This window comes from Nuphar pumila, chromosome 1 (genome assembly GCF_984573655.1).
Source record: "Nuphar pumila chromosome 1, dmNupPumi1.hap1.1, whole genome shotgun sequence".
Lineage (NCBI taxonomy): Eukaryota > Viridiplantae > Streptophyta > Magnoliopsida > Nymphaeales > Nymphaeaceae > Nuphar > Nuphar pumila.
In genome coordinates, this window is record NC_143249.1 from 32966238 (window position 1) to 32986815 (window position 20578).

The 20578-nt window shown below is 37.4% G+C and overlaps 1 protein-coding gene across 1 annotated transcript in view; it reads left to right on the plus strand.

Annotated features, from left to right (window-relative positions):
• The window catches only part of LOC149848616 (exocyst complex component SEC5A-like), a 162755-nt gene that overhangs the window by 99575 nt on the left and 42602 nt on the right, over nt 1–20578 (plus strand). The window contains exons 11-16 of the mRNA XM_089996544.1: nt 3148–3288; nt 4147–4273; nt 4357–4567; nt 5981–6096; nt 6263–6500; nt 17390–17486. Coding sequence (XP_089852670.1) covers nt 3148–3288; nt 4147–4273; nt 4357–4567; nt 5981–6096; nt 6263–6500; nt 17390–17486 — 930 coding nt within the window. The remainder of the gene's footprint in view (nt 1–3147; nt 3289–4146; nt 4274–4356; nt 4568–5980; nt 6097–6262; nt 6501–17389; nt 17487–20578) is intronic.

Here is a 20578-nt window from a genome sequence, read left to right on the forward strand (position 1 = left end):
AAATCAAGTTCTATCTATTCCATACCTCAAACAAACAAGTCCCCAAAACTGGTCCTGACGTCAACCCTTGGGTGCTCGAAAAACGCTGCAACAAAACCTCACAGGAATGAAGGCTTCTCTTCCATAAGCACCCTTCGATCGACAACCTCTTGCTCCCAGAAAGGCTCTGATACCATGAGGAAACTCTAAACTTGCATTAGGGTTAGGTATTCTCAAATGAAGCACAAAGGAGAAGAGGGAAGGAAGTTGACTATACTTCTCTTATCTTGAAACGAGAGTCTCACTTTCTTTTTTTAAAGGGTCGACTCTCACAATGTTACAAGGTAAGAACAAAAAAATAAAATATACATGACTAAACTACCCCTAATAATGAAATAATATACAAGGGAATACATAAATAGAGGGGCTAGCACAAGACTAGTAAAACACTATTTTACATGAGTCTCAACCAGCCTTGGTCTTCTCATCTGCTTCAAGGTCCACCATCTTCTCATTCTCAAATTTTGTGAGAATTAGTTGACGCTCTTTTTCAGAACCATCAACTAATCTCCACATACCTCTTCCATATATATGGTGTTTTATAGAATTGGACCACACCACACAGTTGGATGAGTTGAGTTTGTAGGAAGAAAGATGGCTATTTGTCATCCATGGCTATGAGAGAGAAGAATGGAAGTGAAGGGTGAAGGAAGAAGGTGGAAGGTGAGCAACATGATCACCACGAGCTTACGAACACACGAGCATCACAAACATATGAGCACTCCAAGCACCACAATCAGGATCTTCAAGGATCAAGAGCCCAAGGCTCTGATACCATGTAATAAAGCAATTCGCAAATTTGAAGAATACAATGCCACTAACCCTTTTCTTGAGATTCTTGTTGGGTCTAGACCTTAGTCATCACTTAGGATTCTTTTTTAGTACTAGTCAATCTTTTCGGTGATGTGCTAGTCATGAGATTAACTTTTTTCACAGCTGTGCCAAGATTAGATTCTTGGAATGCCAGTGGATTAGTCAGTGCTTTTAGGAATGTCTGACCAATCCAGGCATGTGGCTGAATTCAGCTTGCTGATCGAATGATCAATTTTGCATGCATAAGCCCTGCACCTAGTGGGTCGTATGTGTTAGGTGTTCTTGCTTAGTTACGAATCCTTGGTACCTGTTTCTTGAATCTGTATCTGCCCTTGAAAATACCAACCATGACACGAGCTCAGGATTAGATTGGTAAGCTTAACACTGAGATACAAGCTCGCGACAATTACTTTGAGGAAAGGCTCATCATGATGAACGAATGTATAAACGAGTTAAACAGTAAGCTAGAGATCATTTCCAGTAGGTGCTTACGATCTTGGATTTCATACAAAACTGTGGAGGATTGGGTAGCCCCTCATGGCATCTCGGATGGTCTGGCTCAAGTGGCTCAAAGATAGAATCCACGTAGTGACCCTACCCTATCCGCCAACCCCGACTGAACTTCTTGAAGTTTGTCGGTGATGACCCCACTAGCTGGGTATTCCACACGAAACAATACTTCAAGATTGCCAAAATGCCAGAGGAAGAACATTCGCCTTTGCCTCGATATACTTGGAGGATGAGGCCATTCACTAGTACCATTGACTCGAGATGCAAATGGGTACACTACCTTGGGAGGCCTTGTCCCAAGCTTTGGGGATACAATTTTGTTATGGCTCGGTTTTCAGAAGATGCCCAGGGTCCACCTGCCTAGCCTTGCAGGCAAAGAGTGCCGTCCAGGCCTAGATGGGCCCCATGGGGTGCATGAATCAAGAAGTCTCAAGGGATGTCCCCCTCTTACAGAAGAGTCCTGGAGGTCCCTAGATAATTGGTTATTTAGGAAGTTTAGTTATTTATTCTTTCTTGATTAGTTAATGGGTTGTTAGAGAATTATGGTTAGAGTAGATATTTCTTTCTTGTTTCTTATTCTTGATTGGTTTCTTGGGTAGTTATAATTGGTCTTGGATTCAGCAAGTCCTTTACTCTATAAAAGAAGGTTGAAACTTTTATTTGACTTATGTTTTGGAGAAATAAAAATTCCTTCTTTCTCTATGGCATCCCTACTCTCTAGACGTCTCTCTCTCTCTCTTATCTCTCTCCTTCTTCATGTTTCTCCCTCTCCTTTCTGTGATCCACGTGAAGCCAGGCCTCCTTAGGAGGGTCCTTCATCCATTTCAAGGGCCCAAGCCTGTCTTATATCTTTGTCTTATAGTAGAGTGATCTTTACCTTGGAAATTGATGTAGGATCCCTATCAGTCGTGGTTCCGTTGATTAACCTTCCTTATGAACGTGTATCATGTATTTATACCATTTCTTGGACCTCTATCATACCTTAGAGATAGTCCCTAACCTTCTCTAAAGCCGCCTAATTTCTTACGCCAAGACTGCATCCTATTCTGTGGGTTGTTTTATCTTTTTTAATCTCTTGCACATACATTGACCATACCTGAACGTGCAAACCCCTTTTAGATCTCCCTAAACATTCTGCACACCCTTGAAACTGATCTCAGTCTTAGCTAAGACCTTACCCACGTCCGAGACTCGAAACACCAAAACTGCACCTGCTGATTCAGGAAAATGCGTAGTTTGGCTCATTCGACCTCACCTGCAACAGAGCACACACAAAGGCACTAGAGAGCACTCACAATTTAAAAATAAATATTTTATTAATCTCAAATGCATCAAGAAGAATGCATACATGCTCAAGCGACTTAGTCCCACATATATACAAGATAGGCAAGATAGCTAGCTGTTAGGTGGCTCTAACGGCTAGCTAGCTGGCTCTAAAATTTACAAAAATGCCTTTTATAGAGCATAGAGAATACAAAAAAGAAGAAAATAAAAATACATATACAACCTAAATACGTTCTAATATGTACATGACTATACATATATATACACTTACGTTTAATAGGTAATTCCTTGCACACACAAAATGCACACTCATATGCACAAGCACATGGAAACAATAGCCCAGTTGTCTAACTGTTGAATGATGATTTGGAGTGCAATTGCTTCTCAATTTCATTATGGTGTCACCAGTTCCCAAGTTTATGTTTACAAGAACATCTGCTTTATAATTTATTTATTTATTTATTGTTGGCTGTGTAATTCTTACTGTTTCCTTTGCTGCAGTCTTCACAAGTTGAAAGCAATGCCAAATCTTCAGTACAAGTGAAAGTTGATGACAAGATTGGGGACATGAGGTACTCAAATCATTCTCCTGATGAAGTTGCTGAGATGATACATGGCACTTTGTCAATTTATGAGGCTAAGGTAGATGCCTTCCTCTTCAGCTGTTTCCTCTTTTATTTGTACCTTTGTCTCAGTTTCAATGTGTCATATATGTCATCTTGTGTGGAGTTTGTTTTGCTGTTAGTCTCATTTGAACTACCACAGTTTTCTGATTATTGTTTCAACCTAATTAAATTATTTCCTTCCTTCTTTACTGTTCCTTTTTCAGTAGTAAGGACAAGTGTTTTACTATGTCAAGAAGATTTGGTTATTTTATAAGAATGTGAGGAGGCAACATTGATTTTCTAAAAATTATAATGCCATCAATAATATTTATCCACAAGTTGAATTTATATACTCAACAGGTAGAAGAGCACAAATGCTGTTGGTGTTTAGTGGAAAAAAAACTCATTCTGTATGTCACAGGCAGAATTGTTTAATTAGTCCTGTACAACTGATGTACTTGAGGGTTTTAATGCAAGTAAAATTTTATAAGAATCAGCATAGATAAAATAGCAATATGATTATTCTATTTTTAAGCAGGGCAGTGGTTCCTTTATCTTCTCATTCTTTTTTCAATTTTTCGTTTTGGGGAGGTGGTGGGGGAAAGTTCGTTGATGGAAAATGTCATCTTGAATTGCATTTTTTGAGTTGATTGTGATAACATGAACACGTGCACTCTCACATATGCATTGTCTATTTCTTGTCCTTGTTTATTCATCCATCTCTTTCATTCTTTGTTGTCCCTTGTATATTGGCCACTTCATGGATAGTCAATGAGAACCATTTTACGCTCTGGTACAAGCTTACCATTCATTGTAATGCTTATTTTGTATAGAATGAACATCTTTAGATATTAAAACATTTTAAACTCTACTGAGTGAATGATTTTCTGTACAGGTGATGAGCACATTTCATGATCTTGAAGATTCAAATGTTCTTCATCCATATATGAGGGATGCAATAAAAGAAATTTCTAAAGCATGCCAGACTGTTAAAGGGAAAGAATCTGCTCCTGCAAGTGCTGGTAGTCAATTTTTCTTGATATGAAAGTTAATTGATTACAAATTTTGCCCGCATTCTTAGAGTCCATTCCTGATTCTGTACCAGTTAAATTCTTGCTTGCTCTTCATTTGGAACTCACAAGGATCTATATATCAAGACTCTGCTCTTGGATGAGGACAGCAACAGGCGAACTATCAAAGGATGAGTTATGGGAACCAGTATCTATGCTAGAGCGGAACAAGTCTCCGTACACAATATCATTGTTGCCTGCGGCGTTTCAGGCCATGCTGATATCTGCAATGGATCAGATTGATCTGTAAGCTGGCATCCTTAGAATTTTAGGAATTATACCTTAACTAATTTCGATAGGTTAATGCCTATGGTATAATTTGCGGTTTGGTGCTCCTTGCTTCCATTTAGAAAGTATTTTTCATGTTCGTTGCAGCATTTTCCTGCAGTGAAGTTGTACCCTGGACATGATCATACTTCTTGAGGTTATATTGCTCTATTCACGTTTCTGTTACATTTTATAGTTGTAAACCTTGTGGAAGTAGGGCTGCTCCTGTCATACTTGGGAATAATGAATTACAAAAATAACAATGAATTGCAATGTATTGTTGTGGTATTTCTGCTCTTCATTGCCTGTATATTCTTGCAGCTAAACCACAGCCTTTGGTAAATGTTTCCAGTATCATAAACTGGCATTTGACTTTAGTTCAGATTGAGTTGGGGCATACATAGTCTGAACCTGGCCTGATAAATCCAGGCCCGATCTGGAGATGAGTTTTTGTGAAACATATCCATTTGTTACTTGTTAATTTCAATGTATCTGATCCTTTTTTCTGACAAAGAAACTTTATCATTTGTTGAATGGGCACTTCAAGGCTAGCATACCAATGCTGATGCAGTACTGCTGGTTATTGGTACGAGCTGCTGTTTGGTTACTTAAAGATGGACATACACCTAACTGAGCCACACCTTTAATGACCCATAAAGCCGAAAATCCTGGTTGCCTGATTGCCTGGGTCCACCCTTGCTTTTATCAGGTTCAACCTAGGCCCTGGTTCAATCAGTAAATCTATCTAGGATCAAAAGTTGGGCTTCACTAAATATTTTTATTTGTTCAGCCTAGGCCAAGACAATGTGGCTCAACCCCAAATCTGTGCAATCCTGGTTCAGTCCATTGGAAGCCTGTTGGGTAAATGACCTCTTTGTGCACCCTTGACATGTCAAATCTAGCCTTTATTGAAGCATCTGGTTTGTTGTCAAGTTCCTTTTCTCCTTTTTCTGTTGTTTCTTCATTATCATGTTTTTGAGGTTTCATATGGGACATGTCAATAAGAACGTGACTGGCATTGAACTGATCTAGAGTGATATATGTCCCAGTGAATCACTTGCAAGCATGTTATCATATATAAATCTTGGTGTGCATCTTTGCATGTGCATGTGCTTAGATGTAATTATGCCTTTTTAAAACTTCAAAATTTTATATTTGTTGTGTGTGAGTGTTCCTGCATCAGTGTTTCTGTTTGAGAAATCTTTCTTGTTGTAATGCTTGTGCTCATCCATGCTCATATCAACGTGACTTTCCAAGAAATGTCTGTTAGTGGCTTTACAAGGATCATGTGCCATATACATCTACATTTTGAAGGAAGCCTTTTCCAAAGTATTTTTATATGAATGGTTGGCTTTTCTTTTATCTGACGTAGCTTTGTTCGCTCTTTGCTAGAATGATCCAAAGCCTACAAAGTGAAGTGGTGAAATCTGATGACATGTTTATGCAAGTTCAAGAAATGCAAGAATCTGTTAGGCTCTCATTTCTAAGCTCTTTCTTAGAGTTTGCAGGTATGCTGAAACAGTGAATGTGACGTGGTTCATAGATTTGTTTCTAATAGATGCATGAGGCATCCTTTAGATGGTAGTGGGGGAACATTATCCTTTTCTTTTGATAGGCAGGTATATCATCCCTTCTCATGTGGTCTGCTGAGCATTTTTAGTTCACTTCATGCAGGTTATCTTGAGAGAATTGGCAGTGAACTATCTCAAAATAGATCTAGCAAGGATGTTTCAAAATTGCAAAATGGGACCCTTACAGAATTCCAGGGAAGTTTTTATGGTGTTCCGCAAGGTGGTGTTTTTGTTGATTCACATCAGAAGCTTTTAGTAGTCTTGAGTAACATTGGGTATTGCAAGGATCACATTTCTCATGAACTGTATAACAAGTACAAGCATATTTGGATGCGCTCAAGGTATTTCATATTACTTGTATTTGTCATATAAAGTTAAGCTAATGTTAGGACTGTCAGATAACATAATGATTTGTGTATGAGTTAGATTGGATAAGAGACCTACATATCCTTGTGTTTATTCTTTTTGCAGGCTTGCATGAATGCTTGCTTTTGGTATTACATAGCACTGATAATTGACACATAACAATCCTAACAAAGAGTCAGGAGAATAAGCATCCCATGATGATCAACAAGATGAAAGCAGTATTGTGTCTTGTTGGTCAGATGGTTTCCCAGCCATACTGATGGATAATTGAAGGAAGAAGTTAACAAAGGTGGAACTGAATAAGTTCCTAGCTATGTCACATAACTGCTGGTGTTAAGAGTGAGACATGACAATTTCAGAAAACTTGGGTGCAGGGTTGCATATATATATATATATATATATAATCACATGGGTGCGGGTGTGGGTATATAATTTTGAAGTTTTAACAGTTAACATTGTCATAATATCATTCATCATGCATGCAATAAATCAAATTAACAATCTACAATTCTATTCTACATCATAAAACTAACACCACAATTAAATCAACCTAAATATCAATCAAATAAGCAGAAAAGAACTAAATTACATATCAAAAGTATATCCTACAATGTATATGACGATGAAATAATGGATCTTAATAATTTTCTACTTCATCATCAAATGCATCATGAGAAGGAAGACTGGGCTCAGATAAATCCATGTTTGTCATGTTAAAATCATGCTCTCCCTCTAAGTCATACGCTTCTGGGTTTACATCCCAAAATTTGGATGTTCTTTGTCTACCTTACAAACCCAATTTGAAAATGTTAAATATAATACAAGTATATTTAAATGAAAAACTAAGAAATAGTCAAATAACTAAAAGAGCAAATTAGTACCTGTATTCATCATTGGTTCGTGAAAGTAGTCGAAGATTTGAATGAACATATACTAAATCCTCTGCACGCTTGCTGGTGAGTTTGTTTCTCTTCATGTTGTGGATTTGAGAATATGTGTTCTAATTTCTTTGATAACAAGATGAACTAGCAGGCTTGGATAACAATCTTAATGCAAGACGTTGGAGAAGAGGTGTTTCTGATCCAAATGTTGACCGCCATGTGATAGGATCTATATTATCTTCCTCTCTCGCGAGTAATGCCTGTCCATATAATCTCGAAGATGCAAAATTTCTAAACTCTTGTGTGACTTTATTTATAATATATGTTTTTGGAAAAAGTCTTGTCATACACATATTTTTATATCTTGATAGCTCTGGGTCTAAATTTAGAGGAACATGACCAATACCACCTTCCTACCACTTTTTTGCAGAATATTTTGGATTAAGAGAATGTGTCATGCAATGCAAATGAGTGTTGCTCTTATTTCATCTTCTGACTAAAATTGAATGAATATGGTTAAAAAATTCTGAATCATCCAAAGCAGGATTTTTTCATTCATGTTTGAAAACTACAACTTGTATTTTTTCAATCATATTATCCCACATTTCATAAACTTTGTGAAGCATGAGCTCATCCTTATCAACTTCTCTCAACATTTCCCAAATAGGTTGCGTAAATTGAAGGAAGTATACGACTCTGTCCCGAAACTCATCATCAACAATGAATTTCTTAATTTCTTGAGCCTTGACATCATCATCAACACGATAGAATGTCCAATTCTCATCGGTCACCATGCTAACCAAAACATTCTTCACTTCCTTAATCCTCTTCACCATCACAATGATGGACGCAAAACGTGTTTCAATGACCTTCAACAATTTCAGGTCAGAATGCCTATTAAATATAGCATTAACATGATGATGGTTAACAACAAAATTCCTAATGCTTTTGACATTTCTTTCTAAATCTTCAATCCATGAACATAAAACATATGCTGGTGAATTTTCTTCTTCTTTGTGGTTGCAGACCCTCTTGAGGGTCAGATTCAAGCTGCGTGCTACACAGGGAGTCCAAAAAATATGAGGGTACTCACTCTCCAAACTCAATGCTGCACTTTTACAAATTAGAGCGTTGTCTGTGATGATTTGTACTACTTTCTGATCACCCACTTGTTTTATGCATTGACATTCATTATTGAAACCTTTTAAGTCTGAATTCTATACACTCTGAGATCAATATTGTGCTGCCTCAGTTTTGCAAGATCTTGTTTCACGTTTTTCACATTGGCACTGATTCATTCTTTGATATTCAGGTCTTGCTTTTAAAACTGTTTAATGAGTTATTCTTCTGATCATACCCGAATACAATACATCTGCCTATCTAAAAAAAAAGAGGGCAAAATATTCGAGTAACTGAATTTTTGTTTGATTCAGACTTTTCCTTTTCACTATCTTTGCAAATGGACTCACCCTTCCCATAGTCAGGCCTTTCCTCTAACTTTCTTAGCCAATTGGTCTCTCAAAAGCTGAATAATTTCAACTTCTTGACTTGGAAAAGGCAGATTGTTCCTTTTATAAGGAGCCAAGATCTCTCTGGTCATCTGGATGGATCGGTCTCAACCCCTCCAGAATTCACCTCACAGGAAAAGACGGACGATAAAGGGGCACAATCTTTTGTTCTTCTCAAAAATCCAGATTATGTTGCTTGGATGAAAAGAGATCAAGCATTAGTGGCGTACATCACCTCAACGCTCTCACAGAATGTCCTTGTTGCCATTCCCGATGATTGTTCAACCAAAGAGCTGTGAGACAAGTTAGTTTAGACATATTCGCAGATTTCTGAAGCAAGAATTGTGTCTCAAGCGAGAATTCCAAATGTTGAAGAAAGATTCAATGTCTATTATGGAGTACCTGAATAAAATGAAAGGCATTACAGATCAACTGATATTGTGGGATGCCTCGTCAATGATAAAGACAAAGTGCAGCAGACCTTGAGTGGATTGGGACCAGACTATCATGTTTTGGTGACATCTTTGTTGTGTCTCCCAGAGCTTCCAAAATTTGAAGATCTATGTGCAAAGCTACTACAATATGAAATGACCCTGAAAGGGTTCTCTGAGGACACCCATGTTCATTCAGGAACTCAAGATGTGCTGACCACGGGACTGACTTATGGTAGAGGCAAAGGAGGAAATTCTTTTCGAGGAAAGGGAGGACAAAGGAGAAATGTCTTTGGTGGTCGTGGTATACTTCCAACTCACAATGTACAGGGACAAAGGCCTATTCCTACATGCTTTCAATGCAATAAGAAAGGGCATATTAAGGCAAATTGTTGGTTCAACACTCAAAATAAGGGAAAAACTCCACAAACATAGGCTAAGAAGCATGGAGAAGTAAAAGAGTTGCTATTGGCAGCCTTAGCAAGCTTAAACATGAAACAAAATGATAAAGACATTTGGTACGTTGATTCCGGAGCAGCGACACACGTCTCAGGTGATGCGGGTAAACTCTTGAATCTTACTCCTTATGTTGGTAAGAGTAGCATAGTCACATAAGATGGTTCTCATCACTCCATCTCACATATTGGAAGTGCTATTATACCTATGCCCAAGTCTTCTCTTAATCTTTCAAATGTTATTCATGCACCTAATATCCAGAAGAACATTGTTTCTGTCTCAAAACTTGTTGATGATGTTAATGCTTCAGTTGAATTTACTCCCTCTTCTGTTTATGTCAAGGATCTTCACACAAAAGAGACATTTGCTGAGGGAAAGAGACGAGGCAACATGTACATCTTCCAAGAAGATCCCTCCTCTGTTCATTCTGCTGATTCATCCTTGAAGCCTCAACATTCATCTTTTGTTCCTTCTAAATACGTGTTTGCCATCTCTGAATGTAATAAGCCAACTCTTTGACATAGTCGTTTGAGTCATTGTGGTTGTCATTTTATTGAAAAACTTGTCTCGAATAATTTCATTCCTAAGTCCAGTCTGGGTTCAGAAGCCAGTGAAATAAAATGTTCTAGTTGTCATTTATGTAAAAGTCATGTTTTGTCTTTCAATTTAATTAATAAGAGAGCTTCAAGGCCTTTTGAGATCATATGTTCTGATGTTTGGGGCCCTGCCCCAATTGCTTCTGTTTCTGGTAGCAAATATTACCTCATTTTCATTGATAGTTATTCACACTATACTTGAATATTCCTCATGAAACACAAATCAAAAGTTTTTTGATTGTTTCAAAAATTTCATTCCTTTGTCAAAAATCATTTCTCTACCAATATTCTCAATTTCCAATGTGATGGAGGAGGTGAATTCTCTTTCAGTGATTTTGTTAGTTTTCTTCAACATAATGGGATAAAGAGAAGAGTGTCTTGCCCACATACACCTTAACAAAATGGAATTGCAAAGAGAAAGCATTGATATATTGTTGAGAGTGCAATGAGCATAATGCATGAGACTAATTTACCTATCACTCTATGGACATAAGCTTTCCACTCCACAGTCCATGTGATGAATCGATTCCCCATGACCATTTTAGAAAATAAGTCACCATTTTTCTCTCTATTTGGAATACACCCCGATTATCATGAATTACGTGTGTTTGGATGTGTTTGCTATGTTCACATTGACAACTCATTGAGAAATAAGTTTCAGGACAAAGCATTGAAGTGAAGGTTTGTGGGATATGCTGAAGACTATAAGGGGTGGTATAGGTGTTATGATCCATTGAGCAAACGCGTCAAAATATCGAGGAATGTCGTTTTTGACGAGATGAACTTTGACGATCAGCCTGTCAATCCAAGTTTTCGTATTGCTAGTTCAAGTCCCAGTGTTGAGATGTACGATCCATGGTTAAATTCAGAACTCTTCTCCAATGCTAGAGAAGATTGTCCTACATATTGCAGTCAGAAGGAGATATGTCATGAGTCATCAAATGTATCTCAAACAGATGAGGCACAAAACCTGGAGCCAGTAAGGTATAAGGGTGTTGTATACACCCGACGAGAGAAAGAGCAAGAGCCCTCGCCCATTTCTTGTGATAATGATTTTGGTCCTTCTACTTACGCTCCACAGATGTTGGACATCGGAAGATCCACCCGGACCCGACATCCGCTTGGCAGGTGGGTAAGCTATAAAAAATTTTCATTGGATTTTCAACTGTTCCTAACATCCATAAACAAGGAGGATGAGCCTCTCACATTTTATTAAGCTACAAACTCTAAAAGATGGATCAAAGCAATGAATGAAAAAATAGAAGCTTTACATGAATGTGGTTCCTGGAAAGTTGTGCCTAGACCCCTAGATAGAAATGTAGTTGGGTCAAGATGGGTGTACAAGATAAAATATAAACCAAATGAGAGCATTGAAAGGTATAAAGCTAGACTTGTAGCCAAAGGATTCACACAAGAACAAGGACAAGATTTTGATGAAACTTTCAGCCCTGTTGTTAAGATGGGAACCATTCATATAGTGTTGGGTCTTGCCATTGAACATGGATGGACGTTGAGCCAGTTAGATGTTAAAAATGCGTTTTTGCATGGGGACCTAAAGGAGGAAGTCTATATGGAACAACCCACCGAGTATACAGAACAAGATGCCAATCATTATATATGCAAGTTGAAAAGAGCTCTATATGGATTGAAGCAAGCTTTTCGGTCCTGGTTCGAGAGTTTTTCGTTGGAAATACAGAAGCACAGTTTCTCTCGGTCTCTTCTAGATCACTCATTATTCATCTACAATGAACGAGATGTGACCACTCTTCTGTTAATATACGTCGATGATATTATCATCACAAGAAACTACAAAAACCATATTGAGGAAGTAAAGAAGCTATTAAATCAGAGATTCAAAATGAAAGATCTCGGTGATCTGCGATATTTTCTTGGGGTGGAAGTTGATAAAACGTGTGATACACTTACTCTTACTCAACACAAATACACGATGGATATTCTTAGTAGAGCAGGCATGAAAGATTGCAAGCCATTGGCAACTCCAAGCATCGTCCATCAAAATTTGAGTTCTAAAGAAGGGGATTTATATGAAGATCCCACTAGATATCGGATGAAGAGCAGGCCCAGGCATCACAGACCCAACAACACGCCGACAATGTTTCGGGTCTGGGTTCGGACCCAAGACTCAGATACAAACTGAAGTCCTTTAAATAAGTTGCCTAGGGTTTCGTGAGAAGGGAGAGAACTTTTTCAGAAAAGCACAACCACAATTTTGCTTTCATTTTCTTCGTCAGTTTTTTTCCTTTTTGTTTATTGTTCTCCTTTATAGTCTGACGTCTATTACTGTCATTCTTTATTTTATGTTAGTTAATAGCTGTATTCCCTGTGAGCCCTGTCCGTCCATTATTTCTTTTGTCATTACTTCCTTTCTTCATTATTGTTTCTTTTGTTTTTTTGTTGTTTCACGTCAGTTGTTTTGCAGCCTTTCTCCCTATTGTTTGTCTTAGCCTACTGCAGGCTATTGGCATTTTGTTTATTCCAGACATTCTGTTTATTTTCTATTAGCTATTGTTTCTTTACTATTATCATTATCAGTTTGCACGTCATCAGCCTGTTAATACGTTGTTGCTCAGATCCATTGATCCGAGCCTTTCCTCTTCTACATGCCATTGGATATCGAGTATTGCACAGTCGTGCATTGAAAGAACCTTTCCAACGTCAACCCATAGTGTGACAGCGTCGGTTCACTCGCAGATTAAGAAGTAATCACGTCGGCAACCTTTTCGTGAATACTTTTGGCATCTCCACTACATCAAATGGTATTAGAGCCCAGCCCCTCCTCCTTCGTCAACGGCATGACGCAAGAAGCGAGGAACGGTCCTACGAGCGGAAAGACGCGAGAGGAGATCATGAAGCAAATGCTCAACAAGTTGACGGAGATTCAAGAAGATATGCTATGGCTAGAAAAGGAGGTAGCTGGTTTGTCAAAACGAATGGATGAAATCGAAGATCGATTGATCGTTCTTGAATCAACGATGGAACAATGGGCATTTCCAACACCAACGCCAATAGCAGATCCGGTTGACAGCGCAGCGGCTCACGTGAATCCCATCTTCGCGAAAACAGGCCAACCGATGCACCCTCAACGTGAATCCCATCTAACAACAGATAACCATGCCCTGCTCCATAGTTCAAAGGTAAATGAAGGAAAGGAGAATGGTACTCAAACAATAGACCATCTTGAGTTGCCAAAAATGGATAATAAGTGTGTGAATGCCTATCCTGAAAATAATATCGAGTCTGGGGGTGTGACACAATCTCTGATGCGTCTTCTTGAAGATACTGATCCAAAGGGACCTGATTACTTAGACCTTCCATTGGTCGAAACGGTTTGGGAGTTGACTGCAAATGATATTATTATGGGTTCAGCAATGGGAAATGATGGGCCTCTTTACGGAACCTTGAACATTCCAGCAATGATTGATCTTTTGAAACTGTTTGGGTTTGCTTTTGGGAACAAGATCCTGAACGGGGATTTCTCTATGGACGGTGAGCAGAGCCACTATGCATTCGGGGCAGATATAGTGAAGTTTTCAGCAGGTGATCCAATTTTTGGTAAGCATGCTTGTATTGTTGGAATTCTAGCCAAACCCTTAAGACCGCGTGCTGGAGGGACAAAAATTCAGCTTGTGCTTCCATGGGGTACCATAACAGATGGTATAGACGATCAATTTCAAAATCAATTTACAGGCTTTAAATTGGAGTCGTCCAGGAATATCGATACAAGTTGCCTATCGTCAATGTGTCTGATTTATATGCATATCGTGGGTGCCAATAAGTCGCCGGAGCCGACTTCTTCTCAACCCGGGGAGAATGATGCAGAGCAGGCCCATGCATCACAGACCCAACAGCACGCCGACAATGTTTCGGGTCTGGGTTCACACCCAAGACTCAGATCCAAACTGAAGTCCTTTAAATAAGCTGCCTAGGGTTTCGTGAGAAGGGAGAGAACTTTTTTAGAAAAGCACAGCCGCAATTTTGCTTTCTTCATTTTCTTCAACAGTTTTTTTTTTCCTTTTTTTTTTATTGTTCTCCTTTACAGTCTGACGTCTATTACTATCATTCTTTATTTTCTGTTAGTTAATAGCTGTATTCCCTATGAGCCCTGTCAGTCCATTATTTCTTTTGTCATTACTTCCTTTCTTCATTATTGTTTCTTTTGTTTCTTTGCTATTTCACGTCAGTTGTTTTGCAACCTTTCTCCCCATTGTTTGTCTCAGCCTACAGCAGGCTATTGGCATTTTGTTTATTCTAGACATTCTGTTTATTTCCTATTAGCTATTGTTTCTTTACTATTATCATTATCAGTTTGCACGTCATCAGCCTGTTAATACGTTGTTGCTCGGATCCATTGATCCGAGCCTTTCCTCTTCTACGTGCCATTGGATATCGAGTATTGCACAGTCGTGCATTGAAAAGACCTTTCCAACGTCAACCCATAGCGTGACAACGTCGGTTCACTCGCAGATTAAGAAGTAATCACGTCGGCAACCTTTTTCGTGAATACTTTCAGCATCTCCACTGCATCAATATCGCAGCATCGTGGGCATGGTACAATATCTGACTTTTACTAGACCTGACATAGTCTATTCGGTAAATCAAGTATCTCAGTTTATGCATGAACCTCATACATCGCACATGGAGGCAATTAAGCGAATACTTCGTTATCTAAAGGGTACAGTTGGTGATGGGTTGGTGTACAGGAAAAGTGAATTAAATAAAGGTGTCCATGAAATCATTATCTATGCTGATGTTGATTGGGCAGGTGACCCAGATGAACGACGGTCTGCATCTGGTTATTGTAGTTTCATTGGATCGAACATGGTCTCTTGGAGTAGTAGAAAACAAAAGGCAGTTGCTAGGTCAAGTACAGAGGCTGAATACAGATCGATAGTTGCTGCGACTGCTGAAGCTACGTGGATAAGACATCTCCTAACAGAGATGGGAGAACCGATTGTTTGCTCACTTCTGTTGTGTGATAATCAAAGTGTCATCAATATGTCCTATAACCCCATATATCATAGTCGAGCAAAGCATATTGAGATAGATCAACATTTCGTCAGAAAAAAGGTTGAAGAAAAGGAGATTGAGCCCATGTTTGTGCGAACTGAAGAGCAAGTTGCATATATATTCACCAAGGGACTAACAAAGGACAAATTCTGCTTTGTATCAATTTGTTTTTGACGGAGTTCAATATCTTCAAGGCAATGTCATTTTGGCTTTAAAAGAGCTAATTCTTCTCAAAGTTCGGACAAGTCATTATAGTATTTTTCAATACTTTTTTTACCTTGGGTCATGGTCCGAACTCTATCTTGCACATTACACACATGTGCAACATTCTTAAGAGAATACATTTTCTTGAGATACTCCCAAACGTTGTTTGCATGTTCAAATTTGGCAAGGTTGGATCATTTTTTAACATCCACACTACTAACCAGACATGATCTTGGCATGTCCCATCCTCCATTCTTTCCACTTCTTCTCATAGTTGGTAATGACTTTAGTCTTTTCATTTTTCATTAGTGGTAACTCTTTCTCACTTTCTACCTTTGTGAGAACTAACTTGGGTTCTGGATTGGATCCATCTACTAGTCCCCACATCCCTTTTTTTTCAAATAAGGATCTTCATATTAGAAGCCCATGTTACATAGTTAAAATCATTGAATTTCACAGGTTTAATGGTGATATTTAAGGATCTTTATAATAGAAGCCCATGTTACAGGGTTAAAATCATTGAGTTTCACAAGTTTAATGGTGACATTTTCATTGTCATCCATTTTACAAGAAATGGGTAGAGATAGGGATAAAGAGAAGAAAAGGAGAGTGAAAACAAAATGAAGAACACGAGCACTCCACCGATACCACACAAGCACTTGAATTCTCTAATGATGCATGATCACAATTTATAAGCACTTGCACAATCACGATCTCACAAACATTCCACCAATGTCTCAATCAAGAACAATTGAATGAGAATAAAGAGCCAAGCTTTGATACCATGTAAGGATGCAAAGAGTCTTCAATCACAAACCAAAAGTTCATCAACTTGAGTAGATAATCACAAGTGTTCTCTAAGGAATATACTCACAAATCCCACAAAAAAGGACACACACAAGAAAACACACAATATAAAAAATATATTTTATTCAATGAAACAAGTGTGCAAAAAATATACATAACAAGGGCGGGAACACCCCTATTTATACACAATAGGGAAAAGAGAGAGAGCATAAGAAATGAGAGAGGGACCTCCCAACGGCTAGCCATTGGGAGTAAGTCAAACCAGTTTGACTTGGTCCCAAATATATATATATATATATATATATATATATAATTTAACAGTGTCGACACGGGTATGGCTGCTTGGTAGCCGTGTCTATGTGATAGTTGTTTACTTGTCCCACCAAATTGGGCATCTTAAGAGATGTTTACTGAAAACCCAGAAGTTTTTCCATATTGAGAGGCATGCCTTCTTCTGGATCTAAGCAGTACACTCAGAATCAGTGAGTTCCATATACATACACAAACCTCAATTCATTATCTGAGGAAATGTAGGTTTTTGATGCTTCAAATCAAAAGCCTAAGTTGTACTTGTGTATGTGTGTGCATGCGTGTCTTTGTATTGGGTGCACAAATTTGTATATATTTGTGTGTGCATGTGTGTGAGTACGTGCATGTATGTCTGTGTCTCTCATATTCAAGGTAGTTTGTAGCTCACTGAACATATTTGGATGTACCTTCGAAAATGAGATGCATGAGAGTATCAGTTTAGGATTTTGTGTGCAATTAGACTTGATAGATCAGTTGTTTTGTGGTTCCACTATGAGTTGTTATGTTTGGGCATCACTTTGGTTACACAAATCAAATTGTATTGTAGGAACAAATCCCATGATACAAGTTTTACCATTGTTTCTTTTGAACTCTGCATTCAAATATCTCTATCTTTTCTTTCTCTTATAGCATGATATGTTCAGGGAGAGGGATAATGAAGAGGATGGTGATATAAAAGACCTAATGTTGTCCTTTTCAGCTATAGAGGAGAAGGTGCTTTCGTACTATACTTATGCAAAGGTATGCAGCCATTATTTTTGTCACTCAATCTCAGTTTTTGTTTTCTTGTCATAACTAATTAAAAAATTAGATTCATGAGAATGACTTCTAAAGTGAGGATGGAGGTAACAATATTTAAAGTGGAAGGTTCAGGGCTATGGGCCATCATGATGGCCGACTTCGACCTTCTTTAGGATTGCCCTATTTTATAAGTGTTTGGCTTCACATGCACTAATATATCTCATCAATATATTGGGCTAAGCACTTGATATATCTTAGTTGTGGCCGAGGTTAGAAATAGCTTTGTATGTGTAGATCTTACACTTGTTTCTAGTTTAGCATATATGTCATATACTTCCAAGCTATGTCACATGGACAGTTCACTGGACACAACACCATGCCACTGCACTTCCTAGACACAGACAAACCTGTGTCTGACGTGGTCAACACTTTGTCTTTAAGTTTATCTATTTCTTTTTATGACCTTGATTGTTTTTTGTATTATTTGTCTACTTTCTAATTTATTGTTGATTGCAGTACACTTCAAGTGACTTAGATTTATTATTTAATGTTATCTGTATGTGTGTATATATATATATATATATATATATATATATATATATATATATATATAGAGAGAGAGAGAGAGAGAGAGAGAGAGAGAGCAGGGATAATCCTACCGCCAAAAAGATAGTCACTCCACTCCGTTATGACTCTTCAAAAATCATAGTTGGAGGTGTTTATTTCTTGATCTGAAACAGTAGATGTGTTTATCACAATTTACTCACTAGAAAACATGTATTAGATTAGGTATTTTTCATGGTCAGGTGTTTTTTTAGATAGAAAAATCAACGGCTGCTATCACATTAAAACTTGATGATAAGATGGTTCAAGTTTTTTCATTAAGTCAATTTGATCCAAAATGTAATTTTTAGTTTGCGATAAATACATCTACTGGTTCAGATCAAGCAAAAATTACCTTCAACTATGACTATTGAAGAGTCCTAACAAGCATGGTTTTAAGAACCCAATGACTCATGACTTGGCCGGGTCAACTTGGTGACCCAGCTGAGTCATGACAACTTTTATATTTTATGTGAAATATTTAAAAAATTGTATATAATATTTATTGATATATGACATATTTATTACAAATACATATATGTATGCAAAGTAATTTTTTATTATATGTTTATTATATATTATATTATTAATATATGTATATTCTATGTTACTTCGACATTGACCCGATTATCGAAACACAACGAGTCTTGACAAACTAGAAACTTGGACACAAATATATATATATATATATATATATGAATTTGGATTGGATAAAAAACTATATCAAGTAAAAAATACTTTTTTATAAAACATTGTACATGTGTGAAAAGATTAAAATGACCCTAGGATACGTATGTACAAACGTACATATGTTTATATATATATACACACTTATATGTTTACATTAACATTCCCCCTCAAACTTATGGTGGTACCACCAAAAGTTTGCCTAACAAAAAATGAAACCTTGGGAAATGCAAGACTTTAGTGAAAAAATCTACAAGCTGATGTTCTAAAGTCCCATATGGCAGTGAAATGGTCTTCAGAAATTCTTTTCGAACATAATGGCAGTCCATTTCAATATGTTTAGTGCGCTCATGAAAAGTATGATCTCCAACAATATAGATGGTACTCTTGTTTTCACAGCATATCCTTGATAAGACACCTCAACCAAACAACTTCAGTCATGGTTGTTGCCATAGCTCGATATTCGGCTTTTATGGAAGATACGTGAGAATCTCCTACAAAAAACACAGAAACCAGTAGTTGAGCGTCTGCCATTAGGGTCTCCCCCAATCAAAGTCAGAATAAGCAATTAAATTAAGATGAAAAGATGAAGATAAAAATAATCCTTTAGGAGTAGAGTTTTTCAAATATCTAATAATACTCATCACATCACTTATGTGCCAAGTGGTAGGAGAATGTCGAAATTGACTGGTCGTGTGAACTGTGTGCGCTATATCCGGTCTGGTAATAGTCAAGTATGTCAACGCCTCAATCATCTGTCGATATGGAGTAGGATCATCCAGAGGTTCTCCATCATCAACTTTCATCTTTGCATTTATTACTTCAGGAGTATCCACTCTTTTATCATCATTAATGCCAAACCTGTCAATAATTTCTGTTGCACATTTAGATTGAGCCAAGAAATACCCTCTAGGAGAATATGCAACCTCAATCCCTAAGAAAAATCTTAAAAGACCAAGGTCAGTCGTTTCAAAACTTTGCTTAAGAATAAATTTAACTTGATCTACTCCCTGTTTATCTGCTTCAGTAATCATATCATCAACATAAAGTAACAAAATAAAAATACCTGCCATGAAATTGTTAATAAAAAAAGCAGTGTCAGTATAGCATGAAGTATATCCAAGCTTATACATAACAAGACTAAAATGATCATACCAAGCTCTTGAAGCTTCCTTAAGACCATACAAAGCCTTTCTAAGGCATAAAACTTTGTCCTTAGGAACATTATATCCAAGGGGTGGATTCATATATACTTTTTCTTTTAAATCATTATTTAAAAAAATATTTTTAACATCCATTTGATAAATTGGCCAATTCCTCACAAAGGCTATGGCTATGCGAATTCTAACAATAGTCATACGTGCTACATGAGTAAATGTTTCAGCGTAGTCAATACCATATTCTTGAGCAAATCATTTAGCTACTAATCTAGTTTTATCTCTCTCTAGAGATCCATCACTTCTAGTTTTGACTTTAAAGACCCATATACATCCTATTGATTTCTTGTTGGTTGGTATATCAGACAATTCTCAAGTTTGAGAATTTTCTAAGGCTCTAATTTCTCCACTCATAGCATTTTACCACTTAGGATAGTTCTTTGCTTGATTATATGTGGAAGGTTCAAAGTATGAATAAATTTTTGCTAAACTGACCCTATAATAAGGTTCGAAAGATTCACATGACACAAATCTATCTGGGACTCTATGTGGTCTCTTTGAGTGCCTAATTCTTGTGTTTTCTTGTTCTTTTATGGTTAAATATTTTTCAAAAGCACTTAGTTCATTATCTTGTCTTCTTTGATA